The 23,629-nt window shown below is 42.1% G+C and overlaps 1 protein-coding gene across 1 annotated transcript in view; it reads left to right on the top strand.

Annotated features, from left to right (window-relative positions):
- The first annotated feature begins 11,281 nt into the window (after nucleotides 1-11,281).
- CCDC3 (coiled-coil domain containing 3) overlaps nucleotides 11,282-23,629 on the top strand; it is a 119,880-nt gene continuing 107,532 nt past the window's right edge. The window contains exons 1-2 of the mRNA XM_025853581.2: nucleotides 11,282-11,892; nucleotides 14,250-14,424. Of these exons, the coding sequence (XP_025709366.1) occupies nucleotides 11,519-11,892; nucleotides 14,250-14,424 (549 nt within the window). The 5' untranslated portion in view covers nucleotides 11,282-11,518. The remainder of the gene's footprint in view (nucleotides 11,893-14,249; nucleotides 14,425-23,629) is intronic.

Genomic DNA, 23,629 nt, shown 5'->3' on the forward strand with positions numbered 1-23,629 from the left:
TTACAAAATTTGAAAATTGACTAGAATTGTGTATAGCATAATGTAGTAATTCTGTGAATTTAAAACATAGGTTTCTTTATTACCACTGACATACACTAAACTAACTGCACATATTAAAATGTACAATTTGGTAAATTTTGACATATGAATATACTCATGAGAACATAACCACAATAAAAATAAAAAGCCTATTCATCATCATCCCAAAAGCTTTCTTTATATCTCTCTATAATTCTCACATCTCCCTGGGCCCTAGGTAACCCCTAATCTTATTTCTGATATTATATACTAATTTGCATTTCTTAGAATTTTACATAAAAGAAACCATATATATTCCCTTTTTAAGAATCTGGTGTCTTTCAGTTGGCATAATTATTTTGAGATTCTGCCATGTTTTGTGTGTATTAATAGTTCATTCCTTTTTACTGCTGAAGGAATTTGCCTGTGGATGGACATTTGGGGTGTTTCCAGTTTTTGACTATTTCAAATAAAGCTGCTATGGACATTGATATACAGATCCTTGTATGGAATATGCTTTAATTCTTTTGGGTAAATACCTAGGAGTGGAATGGCTTGATCATATGTTTAGCTTTTTAAGAAACTATCAAATTGTTTCCCAAAGTGGTTGTATTGTTTACATTCCCACCAGCAGTGCATGAGAGTTCCAATTCCTTCACATTCTCAGCAATACTTGGTAGGGCCAGTCTCTTTAATTTTTGCCATACTACGTTGGTAGGGTATCTTGCAATGGTTTTAATTTGCATTTCTGTAATGACTAACATTGTTAAGTATTTTTCCATGCAGTTAGTTGCCAACCTTATATCTTCTTTGGTGAAATGTCTGTTCCTGTATTTTGCCCATTTTTATCTCGGGTCATTTGTCTTTCTTTTTATTGGGTTTGAGAGTTCTTTTTTGTATCTGGATATGCATCCTTTATAAGATATATGCTTTGCAAATATTTCCTTTTCGTCTATAGCTTGATGTTTCATTCTCTTAGCAGTGTCTTTTGAAAAGCAGACGTTTTAAATTTTGATAAAGCCCAATTTTTGTCTAACTCAAGTTAGCAGAGGCTTTCTCTTAAAACTTTAGAGGTCATTTTTTCACATGATGCAAGGTATGGATTGAAGGCTTTTTTCTGTTTTGTTTTGATTTGTTTTTTTGGCATACAGATATCCGATTGTTCTAGCATCATTCAAAACACTACCCTTCAGTGATTGCCTCTGTATCTTTGCAGAAAATCAGTTATAGAAAATCATATATATGAGTTTATTTCTGCATTCCTTATTTTGTTCCATTGACCTATGTGTCTGTGTTCACAACAAAGCACACTTGATTGATTTCACTAACTTTATTATGTCTTAAAACCAGATAATGATAGCCTTCTAACTTTGCTCTTTTTTCTTTAAGTAATTTTGGCTATTCTAAGATCTTTGCATTCTTTTTTCTAAAAGATTTTATTCATTTATTTGACAGAGAGACAGAGAGCACAAGCAGGTGGAGAGGCAGTCAGAGGGAGAGGGAGAAGCAGACTCCCTGCTGAGCAGGGAGCCTGACGTGGGGCTCGATTCCAGGACCCTGGGATCATGACCCGACCTGAAGGCAGATGCTTAATTGACTGAGCCACCCAGGCACCCTAAGATCTTTGCATTCTGTATAAACTTTGGAATCTGCTTGTTAATTTCTACTGAACAGTCCGCTGGGATTTTGATCAGGATTGCATTGAATTTGCAGATCAGTTTGGTTAAAATTGACATCTTAAAAATATTGAGTTTCCTGACCTGTTAGCAAGATATGTATCACCATTTTTCAAAGTCTTCTTCAATTTCTCTCAGTAAATGTTTTGTAGTTTTCAGTGTACAGTCTTTCACGTATTTTCCACATTTATTTTTGGTATTTTATGTATTTTGATGCTACTGTATTATTTTTTAAATTTCAATTTCCAATTGTTCATTGTTAGTGTATAGAAAACAACTGACTTTCATATATTGATCATACATTCTGCACCTTGTTAAACTTGCTTATTAGTCGTAGTAGTTTTTCTCTAGATTCACTTGTACTATCTAGACAGATGATTATGTCAGCTGTAAATAAATGGAATTTTACATATTTCTTTTCACAATGCTTTTTATTTCTTTTTATTGCTTACTACTGTCTAGAGTCTCCAGTAACGTGTTGAATAGAAGTGGTAAGAGTAGACTTAGGTGGAAATATTCAGTCTCTCACATTAATGTTAGCAATAGATTTTTCACAGATGCTCTGTATTGGGTTGAGGAAATTCCCTTCTATTGCTAGTTTACTGAGTTTTTTTTAAAATAGTTTATTTATTTGAGAGAGAGAATGAGAGAGGAGGGGAGGAGGGAGAGGAAGAGGGAATCTGAAGCACACTCTGCACTGAGCACAAAGCCCGATGTGGGGCTCGATCCTGCAACCTCAAGATCATGACCTGAGCTGAAGTCAAGAGTTGGATTCTTAACCTACTGAGCCACTCAGGCTGAGAGTTTTTAACCAAGAATTCTCTCTCTCTCTCTCTTTTGTAAGCATGTAACATGTATATTTCTGAGTTTATCAAAGCTTGAAATGGCACTAAGACTTTGAGACAAAGATGTATATACATACATGCACAGTCACACACCATTACATTTCTACATTATTTAAAAACACTTCATATTATATTGAAAACCACGAACCACATGGTTTATTCTGTTTTTCTCCCTTTTCATACTTGTAACTCCTTTCTCTGACAGTAGAAACCTGGCTTCCATTACCCTTAATATATTTGCTTATTTGGTCAACTTCCTGTGTATCCATTCTCCCATCGCTGCCACCATCCCATACCTCCCGCAGATGCACTTGGGCTCTCACACTCACTGGACTGCTGGTGCCTTCCCTGATATGGACACTCTCTTTACCCTGCTAAGCCTCTGACTCCATGCCCTGAGCTGCCCTTCTACATGGACACCACCTTACTCTGACCGTGCTTTGACACTCTGCACTTGCTATCACCTTCCACATGGAAGCTCTTCCCACTAGCTTATGCACTGACATCCTGTACTGGACATCTATGTGAATGTCCTCACCCGGCTTGGCTTCCGAAACCCATGATGGGCTGTACGGCGGCTATAAGGCCCCCTCTTTGCCCTACTTGATTCCCTCTGTGGTTATCTTCCTCAGCTTCTTGGGCTCTAAAGTCCCAAGACATACAGTTCATATGCAGAGACTCCCTCCTAACCCTGATGGAGCTCTGATATCCTTTGCTGGGCCACTCCTTTGCATGGAGCTGTCCTTACCCTTTGTGGCTCATTCCTGCTATGGAAACTACTTATTTTGTTTGTTCTCCTATATCCCTCTTCTCACCCCAGCTTGGACATATAACATATTTGGTCCCATGGCGTTTAGGACTGAGTTTTTTTTGGGAAATGATATGAAGAGGAGAAAGAATAGAAGAATTCACTCATTTACTTATTGTGATTAACTTAGAATAATTTTTTAAAATCAAACTTAAAAAACTTCCATTGTGCTTTTGATTGGGATTTTGTTAAACTTATTTTAGAAGGAAATGACATATTGGCAGCACTGGGTCTCTCCGTCTTTGGATGCCTGCTCTATTACTGCAGAAGAGTATCCCATAGGGCAACTATAGTCACAATTAAGGTCAGCTAGAGCTGTAATTAAGGTCAAAGCTCAGTATGCTCCAGGGGACAGGTACAACTATGACCCAGGAGGAAATAGCCTACATGCTAAAGGACTTGCAAGACTCTGCCAATATATATTGACAGAATCTGGGCAAGAACTAAAGTGGGCAGAGTATAACACTAGTTCTGTCCAAATTTATTGATACTGATGCATTTACCAGAGAGTGTAGATTCAATGTACTGCTAGAGGTGGCTCTAAGAGTTTCCTTGGTTGGTTGGTGAAAATTTAGATTCAGTGATAGCATACATTTAATGAGGTTGAGATGTCAGGGCTTCCATGGCATAATGTGGAGGAGGGAATCCAAAGGCTTAAGAAGTTAGGAATATTGAACTGAGTGTTTTTATGTGTGACCTGCACAGCCAGCTCCCAACCACATTCCACAAGAAGGCCCAAAGACACTCCCTTCACAAAGCAATGAGATATATATTAGTGAGAGGAGCACCTGCATCCTTAAAAATCTCTGTGGTTGCTCTCCTTTCTAGGCAAGCATGACTGTAGAGGATGCCACAATTTAGCTGGGTTCCATGATTGGAAAGAGGATGATGGGATTTTGAAGTAGCGGGGGCCAAGCGGTGACATTTAACTGCCTAAGACAAGCCCATCTACTGTAAGGACAGGAAGGACATACTAGTAAATGTTTTGAATGTCCGAGATCTTTGGCAGTGGCTAGTTGATCATGGTGTACCTCAGAAGTAAATATATGGAGTCTACTAGAATATTGCTTGATCTATATAACAGGAAAAACTGTAAGCCTCATAGCAGAAAGTTGCCACCGAGGAGAGTTGAGGCCTCTTACCCAGTCTCCAGACATAGGTAAATTGACAGAGACAGAGCCCTTTGATTGAGGGGTAGACCAGGTACCCTTGAGGAAGGACTCTGCATCATTGCCACAAGTATACATTGTAATTATTCTTCTAGGACTTCTTTAAAAGGACCAGAGGCAATTTACTGGAATGACTTGTCTATTGGAAAAAGGAAATACCAAGACCTTTTGGGGATTTTTAGACACTGGCTCTGAAACGATCTTGATCCCAGAGGGCCCCACCACCAAAGTAAAATTTTACAGTGCTCAGATTATAGATGAAGTGTAGCTCAAATCAGACCCCTATTGGACCAGTTTGGTTCAGAGACTCAGCTAGTGGTTATTTTCCCCGTTTCTGGAGGGGTACATGGACTAGACATAGTTGGCAAATGGCAGAGTCCCCCACATGTGCTCCCTAACCCATGGGTGACGACAGCTAAGGTAGGAAGGGCTACGTGGAAGCCCCTAGGATTTCCATTCATACCGAGAAAGGAAGTCAGAAGTAATACTGCACCTCGGGGTGGGGGGCGGGGATTGTAAAAACTAATACTGAGGCTGGAAGGCATGAAAGAAGTGCAGGTGGTGGAAGCCCTGACAGTTAGTTGTTTTTTTCTTTTTTCTTTTTTCTTTTTTTGTGATGCAAATGTCTGATTGAAGCTTTGATGGCTGAGGCATGCACTTCAAAGAGGCCTGCACTTCAAAGACAGCTATCTTGAATAAACACAGTGCCAGCCACAGGACTAGATGAAGAGTCAAGCTGCCCCCAGGCTCCTTTCTTTTAGAGATCTCAGTTGATTTTGATAACTGAGCATTTGAGCTGCTGGTTTTTCTAGTTCCAGGCTGTAAATTTCTGCTCTTATGTTTTAAAGTCACCAGTGAAGAAGGAGTCTGCTAAACCCTAGGCATCCCACCCTCAACCCCAATAAAAGCAGAACTCCAGACCCCTGCTCTCTTTTTCTACCCGTGTCCTTGCCTTGTGGCCTCAGGTGTGCTGTGTAATTTCAAGGACTTGTAAGAAACTTTTTCTCAAATTGTCCTGATGGTTATTGCTGAGGGCATCTTGCAATCATCACGAGAACTACAAGGGCTGGTCCAGACCCCAGCTGAGACCATGTAAAACATGATGCTTATCACATCTCCCTTGAACTCATCAGTTTGGCCCGGGCAAAAGTCACATGGATCTTGAAAAAGGAGCAACGTCCACTGCAAACTAATGAGGTGGTAACTAAAATTTCAGATGTTGCCCCAGGGGTGTTATCTTTCCTGGAGCAAACTGACATATTCCTTGGTGTTTGCTTTGCAGCTGCTGACCTGGTATGTCTTTTTCTCTATACCAATTTGTAAAGACCACCAGAAATAGTCTGGCTTTACTTGTCAGGGCTAACAGTACACTTTTCCAGTCTTGCCTCAGGCTAGGCCAATTCTGCTCTTTGCTACATGTATTCTGCAGAGATCCTGATTGTCTTGACATTCTGCAAAACATCATACTCTACCTCTCTGATGACATTATGATGATTGGCTCCGATGTTCATAAAGTAGAAGATACCTGAGAGGCCTTCCTAATGGGAACTAGAAGGTGGGAGATAGATCCCACAAAAATCCAGGGGCCTGTGACCTCAGTGAAGTTTCTGGAAGTTTAAATGTCACTTTTCCCAAGGGAAAGTAAAGTTGCTGTTCTTTGGACCACCTACAATAAAAAAAAGGAAAAATGCTTGGTGAGCCTTTTTGTATTTAGGGAGCAATATAGACAGTATACACAGCATTTGAATGTGCTACTTGGATCATCTACAGAATCAATGATAAGGCTACCAGTTTTAAGTGGAAACAAGCAAAAGAATGTCCTGCCACAAGTTCAGGCTGTAGTATAAGCCACTTTATCACTTGGGGCTTTTTACCCATCAGGTCCAATGATACTTAAAGTGTCTGTGGCAAATGGGCATGCTGTAAGGAGCCTCTGGGCAAGCACTGACAGGATAGTCCCAGCACCGAGCTCTAGGATTTTGTAGCAAATCTAGGCCTTGTGCTGGATATGACTATTTTCCTTTCAAAAAATAGTGGTATGTATCAGTCTGAGTCCAAGACTGAGACCTGAGAAGCAGGGAACCTAATGGTGTAAATTCCGAGGGTAGGAGAAGATGAGATGAGATGTCCCAGCTAAAGGAGTGATGCAAGGAGGAAAAAGATGGGGTTGCAAATTCCTCCTTCCTCCACTTTTTGTTCTCTTCAGGCCCTCAGTGGTTTGGATGAGGCTGGCCCGTATTGGGGAGGGCTGCCTACTTTGCTGAGTCCACTGATTCAAATGCTAATCTCATCTGGAAACATCTTCACAGACACACTCAGAAATAATGTTTAATCCGGGTGCCCTGTGGCCCATTTAAGTTGATACATAAAATTAACCATCACAGATTGCCACGGCCTTGAAAGAAATAGATTTGGGAAATGGGCGACAAGGATGTCTGGGGAAGAGGTCTGTGATGGACCTCTTGGAATGGTCAGATTACAAAGATGTTTGTGTCCCATGTAAATGAGGACCAAAGGCATTCACTGAAGAGAAGCTCTCAGTAATTAGGTGGACAAATCATGTACTCTGTGGATATCATTCTCTCTTCCTAGCCACTCCAGTGCTTGCTCAATGGACCCATGAAAAGAGTGGCCATGGTAGGATTAGAGGCTATGCATTGGTTTGACAGCATGGATTTGCTCTTACCAAGGCTGACCTGGCAAACACCGCTGCTGAGAGCCTACTGTGTTAGCAACAGAGACCAATACTGATCCCCTAATATGGTCCCATTCACTGGGGGAACCAACCAGCCACCTGGTGGCAGGCCGATTACATTGGACCTCTTCCATCTTGGAGAGGACAGAGATTTGTCCTCATTGGAATTGGCACATTCTGGACCTGGACACACCTTCCCTGCCCCACAATGCCTCTGCCAGTAGCACTATCTATGGACTCATAGAACCCCTTATACCGCATCATGGTATCTCCCACAGCACGGTTTCTGATCAGTGATTTCCATAGCATTGCTTCTTTTATAGCAAAGGGAATGCAGCAGTGGGCTCTTGGCCATGGAATTAACTGGTCTTCTCTTATACTGCATCAACTAGAATCAACTGGACAAATTTTGAAAGCTCACTAATGTGATAGAATGGCTCACTGAACACTCTTTTGTGTCAGTTGAGAGTCATATCCTGAAAGGAATGGGTGCTATATTAAAGAATACCAGGGGGTGCCTGGGTGGCTCAGTCAGTTAAGTGTCTCTGCCTTTGGCTCAGGTCACGATCTCAGGGTCCTGGGATCGAGTCCTGTGTTGGGCTCCCTGCTCAGCGGGGAGTCTGCTTCTCCCTCTCCCTCTGCCTCTGTGCTCTCTCTCTCTCAAATAAGTAAAAAAAATCAAAAAAAAAAAAAAAAAGAATACCAGGTGTGCTTTGAAACAGAGAATAATCCAGGATGCTGTTTCCCCACAGTCAGAACATACGGGTCTTGGAATCAAGGAGTGGAAGTGGCTCATTCACTGGTAAGTCCAATCATTCATTGATAGAATTTTTGCTACCCACCCTGGCTACCTTGCGCTCTGCTTGTATGGAATTCTTAGTCCCCAAAGAGAAGATGCTCACCAGAGGACACCTTCATGGCCCGAGGTAAATCACCCCAATCAGTGTGGCACTCTGCCTGACCTGACAGAGGAGAAGAGAAATATGACTGACGTTTCTGTGAAGAATACAGGAGAAAGATAATCTCTCAAAAGTGCTCGTTTCTGGAAAATACATTCTGGGTAGGACTGGAAGAGTTTGGATTCTGTCAAGTTTATAAAAGAGAGAAATCAGCCATGCATACAGATTTTTTTTATTTGCTTGTCTGATTGGAAAGAAAAGTCAGGGTTTTATGATCTGTTGAGCGGACAAATCTTTCCCAGCCTTCTGAGATGCTTGAAGATGCAAATGAAAAGCTTGCTTACCATCTTGTCTGTATAAGTTACAGCATAAGACTAACACGGAGCAGGGTTGCTGGTTAATACAAAATTAATGTTAGTCCAATGACATACTGCTTTAGCGATCCTTGGTGATTATGCTAAGGTTATTACTATGCATATATTCACTTCTAGATGAACGGTCCACTTGCACCTTTAAAACATTGCCTATTTTGTCCATATTCTCATGTTGTAGTTAAACGCACATACTCCAGAGTCTGATGCTGGGGTTTGAATCCCCGCTCAGTCACGTTCCAGCTCTGTGATCTGGGGTACGTCAATTAATCTCTCTGTGACTAAGTTTCCTTATCTACAAGATGAGGATGAAGGCATATGTACTTCAGAGTGTTGTTTGAAGGATTAATTAAGGTAACACATTCAAAGTCCTTACAGTAGTGCTTGGCCCACAGTAAGCAATGAATACATGCTAGCAATTGTTAATATAATTTGGCAATGCTTGCTCAAAGTCTGCTTGCCGGGAATACAAACCATTTTATATCCCCTCTCTCTGTGGCAAACCTGCAGAATGCCTGTTAACATCTGTAATGGGCCAAATTCTATCTCCTTCCCTCCCCCGCCCAAATTCACAAGTTGAATCCCTAACCCCCACTGAGACTGTATTTGGAGATGAATACTTTAGGGAAGTAATTACTTCCTTAGGTCACATGGGTGTGGGCCTCTAATCTGATAGGACTGGTGTCCTTATAGGAGGAAGAGACATCAGAGATCTCTCTCTCTCTCTCTCTGCATGCAGGAAAGAAAAGGCCATGTGAAGACACAGAGGGGAGGCAGCTGTCTACAAGCCTGGAAGAGAGCCCTCCCCAGAAACCAACCCTGATGACGTCTTGATCTTGGACTTCTGGCCTCTAGAACTGTAACAAGAGAAATGTCCGTTGTTTAAGCCACCTAGTCTGTGTATTTTGTCATGGCAGCCCTGGCTAAGACCATGACATGATAAAGTTTCCTAATTTACATGTTCAGTGAGAGACAAGTGAGCAGTGCTGACACATGGTGTCGAAGGTCATCCTTGAACACCATTTACCTATCATGTGAAAGTCTGGTATCTACCATGGGGCATGTGTATATGTGTGAGGGGGTCATATACACCATCAGGACTACTGTTCACTTGATTCCTTCTAATGATAACTGTTTTTTTCTGCAAAATTCATCAAAGCCCTAGGCTGACTACTAGAGATATGCAGGTATTAGTTATTATCTGTGAGAAGCCCTCACTCTTTCCTGCTTTTAGGCTCATTAGTTATTATCTGTGAGAAGCCCTCACTCTTTCCTGCTTTTAGGCTCATCACAGCGGACTTTGTAGGAATAAGAACTTGGTTGACTGAGTCACTGATCAGATTCTGGGCTAATGAGATTGCATGTCAGCTGGAGCCTCCCATACCCTCACCAGCTGGGCAGTGCTGGCTGGAGTACTGATCATTCCAGTTCTGGGGATGCCCAAAGGCCTCCCTTGGTTGTCCCCCTATTGCCTGAGGCTGCCCTTCTCACGGCTTTTTCCTCCGGAGTCCCTGTCCTGCAGGGGTGGGATCTGGACCACAGAGTTGCCTTTCAGACTACGGTCACAATGAGCATTCATGAATTAAATTGCCCTACCGGAAGATTTAGGGATCACAGGAAGAAGATTTGGGGGTCACAGGGAGGCGAGGCCCAGCCTTGAAACTTCCTCTCCTGCTTCGTTATGCTCTTTTCTCCTTACCTTTCCTTCCAGAATTCCCTAAGAACTTTCCCCTCAGTGTATGGAAGGATTTAGCTGGGTTCCAAGACGCAGACTTGCAGAAACCCTAGTAAATAAGATGCTTACAGGACAAAGAGTCTTCCATTTTAATGCAGTTCTGCTTATACGTTTATTATAAGTATATATTACATACTATATATGACATGTACCATGGAATGCATATTACATGCATGATTATATGTAAGATGTAATACATATAAAAATATTATAGATACAGTTATAAACATCGTGTTTTTTCTTCTTCTTAGTACATTAGAACACTCAGGGCAATCTGGAGATAAAAGGAGCTGCTGAGTTTAGAGAGAGAGAGACTGTTGAGCCTGAGTCTCATCAGACTCACCCATTGACTTGTGAAAAGCTGGTTGGAATTTACTTCCTCATTTGTTCCACAGGTGTAGCAGAATCTGGAAGTAGGAATTATATAAATCATGCAGCTTTAGGAAAATCAGGACAAAACGGCTCCTCAAATCTTTTATTAGGGCTTTCCTAGGATTATCATGAAATAATAAGCAACACGAAAGAGAGCGAAAGAGAGAGAGCTCTCCAAAAAAGTTTATTAGCCCACGCTGAACTTCCTAACTCACCTCCGCGAAGCAGAAGTCAGATTTGATTTCTACGCATTTCGACCCTAAAAGAACTACGCAGAAAACTTAAACGCCTCTACGGAGGAATCATGCAAAGCAACAACGATCATTGTCAGGAGGCCACGCGTTTGGAACAGGCTTTCCGCCTGGAAAGCTTTAACCCAGCGCATCCGTGGGGCGCGCGGGACAAGGGCTGCGCCGCCGCTCCGGGCAGCGAGTGACCTTCTCGCGCAGCCCGCGCACTCCCCCCAGCTCCGCGCGGGGGCCTGGGGAGGGGTGGGGGCCGGGACCGACACGGCGCGCAGCGGCTGCCGAGCGCCCCTGGCCGGGGGCCCACCTCCGCCGCGGCCGCCTCCCCGCCCTGTCCCGCCGCCGCCCACGCCCCGTCGCGGGGGGCAGGGCAGGAGGCGGGCGGCTGGCCCGCCCCGAGACCTTTTAAAGCGCCGCGGGCGAGGGCCGGGCGCCGTAAGCTCGGCGGCTGGGAGAGCGGCGCTCCAAGCCCAGCGCCCAGGGCTGCGCTTCGCCGGCCGGCGGGGCGGCGCTGTCGGCCCCGGGGCGGGCGCTCCCGGCTCGCCGACGCCTCTCGCTCGCGGCGGCCGCGCGCCACCCCGCTCTGTGCTGCCAGTCCCGGGAGCCCCCGCCATGCGCCCAGGCTAGTGCGCCCAGGGCGCAGCGCCGACCCCGGCCGCGCCGGCCGCCCGCTCCCGCCGCCGGCATGCTGCGCCCGCTGCTGCTCGCGGCGCTCTGCCTGGCCGGCCGGCTTGCAACCGCCCGCGGCTGTCAGCTGCCCTCCGAGTGGAGACCCCTGAGCGAGGGCTGCCGCGCCGAGCTGGCGGAGATCATCGTGTACGCCAAGGTGCTGGCGCTGCACCAGGAGGTGCACGGCCTGTACAACTACCTGCCGTGGCAGTACGAGGCCAGCGACGCGGGGCTCTTCTACTCCGCCGAGATCGAGATGCTGTGCGACCAGGCGTGGGGCAGCATGCTCGAGGTGCCCGCGGGCTCCAGACTCAACCTCACTGGCCTGGGCTACTTCTCGTGTCACTCCCACACCGTGGTCCAGGACTACTCGTATTTCTTCTTCCTCAGGTGAGCGCGGCACCTCCTGCCCACTCCTTCTCCTCCAGCTATCCGCGCGACCTCCCGAGGGCACCGTTATCCGGAGCCAGGTCAGGAACAACAGGGAATCCTGCCCGTACCATTTTGGAATACGCCTTGGGCTCCTTTCCTTACTCTTTGTTCTCTCCTGCTCCGTGGGACGTCTCGACAAAGGTCCTGGGGTGTATTTGGCTAAGGCTGTTAAAAAACAAAACCAAACCAAACCCCCAAACAGGGGTGATTTCAGTGCTTAAAGCGTTGAAGTGTTTCAGGCAAAAGCCCAAGATAGTTTCCCAAAATCCATTTGACTCTTCTTAAAATTTATACTTTTAATTGGATTCCTTGGGAGTAGCTTGGGATGGTGAGGGGGGAAAACACCAGACTTTGAAATCAGATTCTCGTTGGAATTTTGGCTCTGCTCTTCCTGTGATTTTTGAGCAAATTGTCTTTTGAAGAACCTCTGGATCCTCAGTTCCATAATGTGAGACACCAGGTTGGTGAGACCAACGCACAGTTATGCAGAACACCTGGTGCAGGTTAGCTGCAGAGGGAAGAGTCACTCTTTTCCCCACCTGCTGAAATGCCAAGATAGGCATGGTGTGGAATGCAGCGCAGCTGTCCCTTTGTTTCACCCCCTTACCCACCACCAGCAGACCTCAGCGTTGGGCTTTTCAAAATAGCAAAGGTTTATGTGGGGGCCTGCTGGGGGAGGAGGGGAAGACCTGGCTTGTAGTGCTTTGAAGAGGATCCGTGAAGCAGGCAGGAGGTTCTCTCTGACTGGAGGCTCCTGGAATCCTGTCAAGTTCCATGAAAGTTGGCCCGCAGTCAAGACAGAATTCGCGTGTATAAGAATTCAGTCAATGGGTTTGAAGCAGGTGGAACCCTAAATGCATTGGCTGTCTCCCGCTGAATTAGAGTGATGTAGAGCAGCTGAGAGAAGCCTTGAACTGGAATGTAACCTACATATCAAGCTAGTGAGTGAATTAATCCACAGTTGAGACTGGCAATGATTCCAGTCTTCCCAGTCCCTGAAGAGGCAACAAGGACTTTTGGAATGGCTATGACCCCAGTCTGCGGATTCACTTTTAACCTCTTGAGATTTCACATCCTTCTAAGGAAACCGTAAGACCCACCGAGGGGCGTTCATAAGCTCATGGCAACACATGTTTCCCGTATTGAAGCCAGAACCTCTAAGTTTAGAATACACGGCGTGCTTTGTGTTGGCTTGAGTGGTTTAATGAGATTGAGTTGTTTTTCTTTTCTTTCTTTTTAATTGCTGGGGAAGTATAGTTTCTAAATAAAGTCTGCAAGGAGTGAACTAGTATCCTTCTTGATATAGAGAAACTTAACTCAGATTTTTCATGTTTCTCTTTAGGAAGGACACTGAGACCCCAGCTATAAAGCTATTAATCACTGAAACTTTATTTTCCAAAGCAAAAGGAGCTGGAGGACTTGAGCAGACGTTATTTTTTCCTGATTTTTATCATGAAAGAGCTTTGTCCAGTGGCTCTGTGGTGGTCAGCCAACTCTTTAATCTTTCCCTCTGACATATTTACAAAAAGTTAGGGCAGAAATAGAGTCAACTGGTAGTCTGACAGATTTCCATTTCACAGGGCTGTGTTGCCCTGAAGTTAACAACTGCATACAAATCATTCCTCCCCTGTTATTCTGGGACCCAATGAGACAAGAACAGATTCTGGGCAGTGTCACAGGGGAAAGTGGCAGTGGAGGCTCCCTGGTGAGCCCTACATCCCCTCTTTGTGCTGGAGGGTAACTTCGACTTCTTCTCTATGTGATTTCTTTATCTTTCTAACAGGTGATTTATTCTTAGCTCTATAAAAATGTTAAAATCCGTACCGCACTCACTGTATGCCACTTTATCTAATGCAGTCCTTCCACTACCAGCAAGAAAGTGCTATTCTCCTCATCTTTGTCTGGAATAGTGAAGCTTAGATAATCGAGGAAATTCATCTCTCTTCAGATAGATCAGTAGCAATGGCAGGATTCAAACCTGGGTCCTTAGAACTGGCTTTCCTTTGGTCAAGAAACAAGGAACACTCGGTGAGAAAGAAGGCCACTTGGGAGATCTACAAGTAGACACATATGCATCTCCCCCCCCGCGCCCCACAACCCTTCACCTAAACTCCCCTCTGGCAAAAGATAAGGACAGACTCCTGTAGTGTGAGGCAGAGAAACATTTAGAAATAGTTAAGTCCTCTAATGAGAGCCATGTGAGATCTAGTTGTGTAAGGGCAAGACTGTCAGTCTTTACAACTCTTGATTAAGGCTGCTATACCCTATGGCTGTCCAGTGTACAGTTCTGCTTTTTTCTTTTTTTTCCCCATTAGGATGGATGAGAATTATAATCTCTTGCCGCACGGAGTCAATTTCCAAGATGCCATCTTTCCAGACACTCAAGAGAACAGAAGGATGTTTTCCAGCCTTTTCCAGTTTTCAAACTGTTCTCAAGGGCAGCAATTGGCAACTTTTTCCAGTGACTGGGAGATCCAGGAAGACAATAGGGTAAGAACTGGCTGTTCCCTGGGTCACAGCAAAATAATAGACCAACTACATCTTGTCTGAATTCTGTGACCAAAGGAGTCAAGAGTGCTCTTCCAGAAGCCCAGACCAAAGAGTATTATCCCTCCTGTTACCCTGGCAGTTAAAAAAAAAAAAAAAAAAAAAAAAACCCAAACCAAAAACCAAACAAACCCCAAACACTGCTCATAAACTGGATTCCTGAGGCTTTACTCGGTTAGGGGTTCCTCATAAAGTGAGAGAACAGATGGAATGAAGGTTGGCATATGGCCTCAGTTTCCTTTCCTGTGAAATGGAAACAATCTACATCATAGGGTTGATGCAATATGATTTAACTATGTAAAAAAAAATATTAAAGCCTTTACCCTAGTGCCTGGCAAAGTACTCAGTACATGAGAGCTGTTAGGACTATTATATCATTACTGTTATTGATTGCATAAGGCTCTAGGGACTCTTCTAAGGGAGAAGAAAAAGTCCTCAAAGAAATGGTTGTCCTAGCTAACACTTTCATGATTGTTAACTCTAGTTGTGAAGACCTAGAGGTACAGGGTGGCTAAAGTGGTTGTAGAATTGTAAGGGTTAAGATAATTTGGGGTCTGAAGATATAAAAAGGATCTGCCCATCTGGGACAGATGCCAGAGTTGGAGGGAGATTTTGAAGACTGTCCCTTTCCCAAATGGCATTGCCATACTGGAGCTGGGATGATGTAGGACTGTGTCAGTAGAGGAGGTGGCCCCAGTCCCAGTCTCCCATCCGAGATGTTTTTAGGACAGTGTGACAGACTGCTGGGAGCATTCTGATGTGGGGTTTGAGGTATCCCATGGGACAAGGGCTATTTTTATGGGTTGATGAATTACTTTGCACATGGTAGGTGGCTCGCATGAGTCCCCGAATCTAGAAATGTAAAATGGTAGTCAATGGGGTTTCTCTCCCACCTCTGATGCCCGCCCAACCTGGTTCCCACCTACTCTACAGACAAGTAGCTACTGTTACTAGTTTCTTCTAAATGTTGGAGTATTTCCATCCAACAAATAATTCAAACTTGTATTATTTACTGTTGTCTTTGACACAAATGGTAGCCCACTATGCACACTTTGCTGTACATTGCTTTTATTCATAAGTACATCTTGAAGATCTTTCTATATCAATACAGATAAAGTTGCCTTAAAGGCTGCCTAGTGTGTTCCATTGTGTGCATGTGTCACAATATATTTGATCAGGTCCTCTGTTAATAGGTGGTTAGGTTGGTTTCCAGTACTTTACTATTACAAAGAGTGTGGACATGTAGGATATTATACATACCTCATTTTGTGGGACTGCAGAGTCCAATCTTTAGCCATTATTGTGTGCCTACTATAAAGCAGCTACTGTGTTAGATGCTAGTTTTTCAATGTTGAGCAAAATGCAAAGTACCTGTTCTCCTGGAGCTTGTGGTACTAGTGTTGGTGATTGACAGAATCAAAAGACCCCATTAATGATTGCATAATTTTAAATGGAAACCTATGCTCCAAAAAAAAAAAAAAATCCGGGAATCTGACCTAGACTTAAGGGTAAAGAAAGCCTTCTCTGTTGACTTGTTACTGGAGCGAAGATCTGATGAAGAGGCATCCTAGTTAATGTTGGGATCAAGGAGAGAGGAGTGCAGCCCAAAGAAGGACAGTCTGTGCAAAGTCCCTGTGGTGGCAGAGTGCATGGTACCTTTGAGGGAATGAAAGGAAGCTACTTGTCTGGAGCAAAGGGAGTGAGTGAGAAGGATGGGACAAGAGCTGGAGGTGGGGCCAGACCTAGTGAGGATTTGGGCTTTGTCCTAACTGTAATGGGAAACCTTTTATGTTGTGAAAGGAAGGGGCGATGGGGATCAAATTTACATTTTGAAAAACCAACTGGGTTGGAAGGAATTCAAGTGATGTGGTGAGAACAGGTAGTAGTTATAAAGCTACCAGGTAGTTGCTGGACTATGGTAGAGGCAGTAGGGATGGAGTAAAGTGGAAAAATTTGGAAGAGATTTAAGAAATGAGTAGGTGTTCCTTGCAAAGTAGCTGGAGGAAGGTCAAAGATAACTCCTGGGTTTCTGCATGTGAACTGCATGCCAGGACAGACACGGAGAAATGTGAATAGGAAAGGTTTGGTAGGGGAATTCATATGTCAGATGCTGAACGTACAGAGTTGAGGTGTTTTTGAGCCATCTGAGCCATTTTGTGCCAAGTGAGATCTTGAATAGTGGTTGGATCTATCTGTTCAGAGCTTTGAGAAGAGCTCTAAGTGGCAGAGAGACCTTGGGACTTAACAATAATTAGGTGTCAGTTGAGGCTAGATGTGAATGAGAGTTTCAAGGGAGAGCACATAGAGCAAAGTATGGGCCCAAGGGTAGGACTGAGCCTTGTGGAATGAGAACACTGGTTGAGAAGGAACAGTCAGAGAGAGGTAGAAGAGTCAAGGAAAGCTAGAAGAGTCAAGGGTACAGAGCGTTTCTAGAAGAAGGAGTGATCATCAGAGTCAAAAAGCTGTTGAGAAGTCAAGTAAAACAATGACTGAGGAGTAACCTCTCTTTGGTGACCCAGATGAGGACAGTTTCCATAATATGAGGGAGTAAGGTGGTGGGGCATTAGTGAGGGTAGACAACTCTTTGATGAAGTTTGCCTGTGGATGGTTTAATACATATAATAAGGCTGCAGGTGAAGGGGGTAGAATAGTTGAGGGGAGGGGTTTTGTTATATTTAAAGATGGCAGCCTGTTCACACCACTTGGTCTCTGTTTTCCTACTCCTCAGACACTGTCTATTCAAGTCGACTGAACGACCCAAGGGCAGGGATATCTATTTTGTTTACTGTTGTATACTTGGTGTATTTTTTTATGGGTCTTACACATTTGTTAAATGAATGCTGTCTCTCATCCAGAGAGAGCTGATGTCAAAGGAAGCAGAAGCCTCTGTCTCTTTCGGTCTCATTTTCTACATTAAGATCAAAAATCCATATACAGTAAAAATCACTCTCTTGCATATGTTATGAGTTTTGATAAATGCACATTGCTATACTGTATAATCACAACTACAACCACAGTGTGGAAAAGCACCATCACCGAACAGAACCTCCCTTCTGCGCTCTTTTTGGTCAGACTCTACCCTTCCCTGAACTCACGGGAACGACTGGTATGATCTCCAACACTAGTTGGGCCCTTCCAGAGTGTCCTATGAATGCAATCGTACAGTATGTTGCCTTTTTTTTTTTTTTTTTTTTTTTAGTTTGGCTGCTTTTTCTTAGCATAATACATTTAAAATTTGTGTTGTGTTTATTAGTACACTTTATTTTTAATTGCTGAATATTCCATTGTAGGGATGTATCTTTGTATGTTTGGATATTAACCCCTTATTGGGTGCACCCTTTGCAAATACTTTCTCTCATTCAGTAGGTTGCTTCATTTTGTTGATGGTTTCCTTCACTGTGCAAAAGGCTTTAGTTCAATGCAGTCTCAATTTTTTATTTCTGCTTTTGTTGCTTTTGCCTGAGGAGACTTACACAAAAATCTGCTCAGACCAATACCCAAGAGTTTACTGCCTATGTTTTCTTTTAGGAGTTTTATAGTTTCAGGTCTTACATTTAGAGTTTCTTTTTGTATGTGGTGTAAGAAAGTGGTTCAGTTTCATTCTTTTCTTCATGTAGCTGTTCACTTTTTCCAACACTGTTTATTGAAGAGACTGTCTTTTCTCTGTGGTATATTCTTGCCGCCTCCTTTGTAGATGAATTTACCATATATGTGTGGATTTATTTCTGGGCTGTCTGTTCTGTTCCTTTGATCTGTGTGTCTGTTATTGTGCCAGTACCATACTGTTTTGATTTACTGTTGACTAGAAGTGTAGCTTGAGATGTGGGAGGATGATCCCTCCAGCTTTGTTGTTCTTTATCAAGATGGCTTTGGCTATTCGTGGTCTTTTGTGGTTCCGTACAAATTTTACGATTGTTCTATTTCTGTGAAAAAATGCTCTTGGTATTTTGATAGGGATTACATTGAATGTGTAAATTGCTTTGGGTGGTATGGACATTTTAACAATACTAATTCTTCCAATCCATGAGCATGGTATGTCTTTCCATTTGTGTCTTCAACTTATTTCACCAGTGCCTTATAATTTTCACAGTACAGATGTTTCACCTTCTTGGTTAAATTTATTCTTAGGCATTTTACTATTTTTGATGCAATTGTAAATGGAATTGTTTTCTTAATTTCTCTTTCTGATAATTCATTATTGTGTAGAAGTGCAACAGATGTCTGTATATTAATTTTGTAAATTAGGGTTTCCTGTATTTAATGTCATAGCATTTGCACATAGAGACAGTTTTACTTCTTCCATTCCAATTTGGATGCCGTTTCTTTCTTGTCTAATTTCTCTGGCTAGGACTTCCAGTACTATGTTGAATAAAAGTGATGGGCGTGAACATAGCCTTGTCTTGTTCCTGGTTGTAGGGGATACGTTTTCAGCTTTGCATTGTTGAGTATGATGTTACCTGTGGCTTTCCATACATGGTGTTTATTATGTTGAGGTATGTTCCTTTTGTACTCACTTTGTTGAGAATCTTTATCATAAATGGATGTTTGATTTTTGTCAAGTGCTTTTTCTGCATCTATCGTGATAATCTGATTTTTATCCTTCATTTTGTTAATGTACTGTAATGTTGGTTTCCCACTTGATTGTGGTGAATGATCCTTCTAATAAGTTTTTGAATTGGGTTTGCTAATACGTGGTTGAGGATTTTTGCATCTCTGCTCATCAGGAATATGGGCCTATAATTTTTTTGTAGTGTTTCTGGTTTTGCTAACAGAGTAATGCTGGCCTTGTAGAATGAATTTGGAAACACTGCTTTAATTTGTGTGAATAGCTTAAGAAGGATAGGTATTAACTCTACTTTAAATGTTTAGTAAAATTCACCTGTGAAATTTTCTGCTCCTGGAGTTTTGGGTATTTTTGATAACTGATTCAGTTTCATTGCTAATAGTCTATTCAGATTTTACATTTCTTCCTGATTCAGTCTTGGAAGTTGATATGTTTTTAGGAATTGATCTGTTTCTTCTAGGTTTTCCAGTTTGTTGGTATGTAATTGTTAGTAGTTGTCTCTTATCCCTTGCATTTCTGTGGTGTTAGTTGTAGCTTCTCTTTCATTTCTGAGTGTGAGTCCTCTTTTTTTTTTTCTTGATGAGCTGGTTAAAGGTTTATCAGTTTTATCTTTTCAAAAAACCCATTTTTAGATTGATCTTTTCTATAGTAATTTTAGTCTCTATATCATTTATTGCCCCTCTGATCTTTGTTTCCTTCCATCTACTAACTTTGGGCTTTGTTCTTCTTTTTCTGGTTGCTGTAGGTGTACATTTAGATTGTTTGAGGTTTTTGTTTTGTTTTCTTTTGACCTAGGCCTCCTGCATCACTATAAACGTCCCCCTTAGAACTGCCTTTGCTCTGTCTCAGATTTTTGAACACTGTGTTTCTATTTTCATTTGTATCAAGGTGTTTTTTGATTTCCTTATTGATCTCTTCCCTGGGTTAATAACATGTTGTTTAGCCTATTAGTGTTTGTATTTTTTCCAGTTTTTTTTTCTTGTAACTTCTAGTTTCATGCCTTTTGTGGTCAGAAAAGATGCTTGATATGAATTTAGTCCTCTTAAATTTGAGACTTGTTTTGTAGCCTAACTTGTGATCTATCCTGGAGAATGTTCCATGTGCACTTGAAGAGAATGTGTATTCTGCTGTTGGATGAAATGTTCCATATATGTTTGTTGAGCCCATCTGGTTTAACCTGTCCTTTAAAGCCACTGTTTCCGTATTGATTTTCTGTCTGGATGATGTATCAGTGCCTTAAGTGGGGTGTTAAAGTCGCACTCTTAATGTATTAACTGTCAGTTTCTTTTATGTCTGTTAATATTTGCTTGATCTATTCATACGCTCCTATGTTAGTTGCATAGGTATTTATAATTGTTACGTCCTTTTGTTGGATTGATTTCTTTATTGTTACGTAATGCCCTTCTTTGTCTCTTGTGACAGTCTTTGTTTCAAGTCTGTTTTGCCTAGTAAGTATTGCCACCCCAGCTTTTTTTTTTTTTTCCATTTGTGTGGAATATCTTTTGCCAGCCCTTCACTTTCAGTCTGTGTGTGTCTTTAGGTCTGAGGTGAATCTCTTGTAGGCAGCATATAGAGGGTCTTATTTTTTTGATCTATCCTGTCACCCTGTATCTTTTGATTGGAGCATTTTAGGTCATTTACATTTAAAGTAATCATTGATAACTATGTACTTTTATTTTATAGAGGTACAAATAATCCTGTTATATTTGTTCAGTAATTCTGTACACTTCTCAGTGGCTCATGAGAGGTGCACCCGTAATTCTCTTTATCTATTTCACCTAGTCCCTCACTCTCCTCTTCTTTAGCAGCAACCAGTTCTATGTATTTAAGAGTCTGTTTTGGGGCATCTGGAATGGCTCAGTTGGTTAAGCGTCTGCCTTCGGTTCAGGTCGTGATCCCAGGGTCCTAGAATCGAGCCCCACATCAGGCTCCCTGCTCAGCAGGGGGTGGGGTGGGGTGAATGTCTGCTTCTCCCTCTCCCCCTCTCCCTCCTTGTTCTCTCTCTCTCTCTCTCTCTCTCTCTCTCTCTCTCGCTCACTTTCGCTCTCTCTCAAATAAAATCTTTAAAAAAAAAAGGATTTTTTTGTTTGCTTGTTTTCTTAAATTCCACAGATGAGTGAAATCATATGGTATTTGTTTTTCTCTGACTGATTTCACTTAGCATCATACCTTCTAAATCCACCCATGTTGTTATAAATGGCAAGAACTTTTTATGGCTGAGTAATATTCCATTGTGTATATACACCCCACATCTTTTTATCTGTTAACTTGTGGATGGGCACTTGCGTTGCTTCCATATCTTGACTATTAGAAATAGTGCTGCAGTAAACATAGGGGTGCATATATCTTTTTGAATTAGCATTTTTATATTCCTTGGGTAGATACCTGGTAGTCGAATTACTGAATCATATGGTAATTCCATTTTTAAGTTTTGAAGAACCCTTCTTACTGTTTTCCACAGTTATCAATTTGCAGTCCTGCTAACAGTGCACCAGGGTTCCTTTTTCTTCATATCCTTGCCAATACTTGTCATTTCTTTTTTATTTTAGCCATTCTGACAGGTGTAAAGTGATACCTTTATTGTGGTTTTGATTTGCATTATGCTGATGATGAGTGATGTTGAACATCTTTTCATGTGTCTGTTGGCCGTTTGTATGTCTTTGGAAAAAAGTCTATTCAGATCCTTTGCCCATTTTTCAATTGGATTATTTGTTTTTTTGGTGTTGAATTGTATAAGCTCTTTCATATATTTTGGATACTACCCCCTTACCAGATGTATCATTTGCAAATATCTACTTTCAGTAGGTTGCCATTTTGTTTTGTTGTTTCCTTTGCTGTGTAAAAGCTTTTTATGTTGATATAGTCCCAATGGTTTAATTTTGCTTTTGTTCCCCTTGCCAGAGGAGATGTATCTAGAAAAATTTTCTATGGTCAATGTCAGAGAAATTATTGCCTATATTTTCTAGGAGTTTTATGGTTTCAGGTTTCACATTTAGGTCTGTAATCCATTTTGAGTTTATTTTTGTATATAGTGTTTTTATAGTTTTTCTTTTGCTTTCTTGTGCTTTGATGACTTTATTGTTATGCTTGGATTCCTTTCTCTTTGTTATTTGTGTATCGAGTAAAGGTTTTTGGTTTGTGGTCACCATGAGGTTTATATAAAACCTCCTATGCATTAACAGTCTATTTTAAGTTGTCAGTTGCTTAGGGCCTAACACATTCTAAGAGCACTACATTAACATCCCCCAGCATTTTATGTAATTTATGCCATATATTATATTTTTATTTTGTGTATCCCTTAAATAATTACTGTAGATCTAGTTGATTTTGCTATTTCTTTTAATTTTCATAATAGCTTTATAAATAGTCAATACACTATCTTTATGTTTGCTTTTGTCAATGAGATTTTTTCCTTTCACAGTTTTCTTAAGTTTATTTATGGCCTTTTCTTTTCTGCTTCAAGAAGTACTTTAACACTTCTTGTAAGGCCACTTCATTGGTGATGAGCTCCTTTTAACTTCGGCCTGTCTGGGAAACTCTTTCTCTTTCATTTCTGAATGATACATTTTGCCAGGTAGAATACTCTTGGTTATGGGTTTTTTCCTTTTAAAGATTTTATTTATTTGAGAGAGAGAATGAGATAGAGCATGAGAGGGGGGAGGGTCAGAGGGAGAAGCAGACTCCCCGCTGAGCAGGGAGCCCGATGCGGGACCCGATCCCAGGACTCCAGGATCATGACCTGAGCTGAAGGCAGTCGCCTAACCAACTGAGCCACTCAGGTGCCCTAGGTTTTTTCCTTTTAGCATGTAGATTATACTTTGATGTACTCCCTTCTGACCTATAAAGTTTCGGCTGAAAAATCTGCTCATGGTCTTAGGGGTGTTCCTCTGTACATATCTGGTTGCTTTTTTTTGTTGTTGCCTTTAAGATTCTCCTTTTATCTTTCACTCTTGACTTTATAATTATTATGTGTCTTGGTGTGAACGTCTTCAGGTTCATCTTGTTTGGGGTTCTCTAATTCTTGGGCCTGGATGTCTGTTTCCTTCACCAGGTTAGGAAAGCTCTCAGCTATTATTTCTTCAAACAAGTTTTCTGCCCCTTTCTCTTCTCTTTCTGGGAGAAAGATATACATAATGAGAAAGATAATTTGCTTGATGTTGTCCCAGAATTCCCTTAAATTATTCTCCTTATTAAAAATTTGTTTTCCTTTTTGCTGTTCATCTTGGAGGATTTCCACTACCCTCTCTGCCAGATCACTGCTCAGTTCTTCTGTGTCCTTGAATATGCTGTTTATTCCTTCTAGTGGATTTTTCATTTCAGTTATTGTATCCTTTTTTTTTTTTAATTTAAATTCAATTACCCAACATATAGTACATCATTAGTTTTTGGTATAATGTTCAGTGATTCATTAGTTGCGTATAACATCCAGTGCTCATCACATCAGATTCCCTCCTTAATGCCCATCACCCAGTTTCCCCATTCCCCCACCCACCTCCTTTTCCACAACCCTCAGTTTGTTTTCCGGAGTCAAGAGTCTCATATGGTTTGTCTCCCTCTCTGGTTTCTTCCCATTCAGTCTTCCCT

This window comes from Callorhinus ursinus, unplaced genomic scaffold, assembly GCF_003265705.2.
Source record: "Callorhinus ursinus isolate GAN/ISIS: 27379988/994484 unplaced genomic scaffold, GSC_fseal_2.0 scaffold36, whole genome shotgun sequence".
NCBI lineage: Eukaryota > Metazoa > Chordata > Mammalia > Carnivora > Otariidae > Callorhinus > Callorhinus ursinus.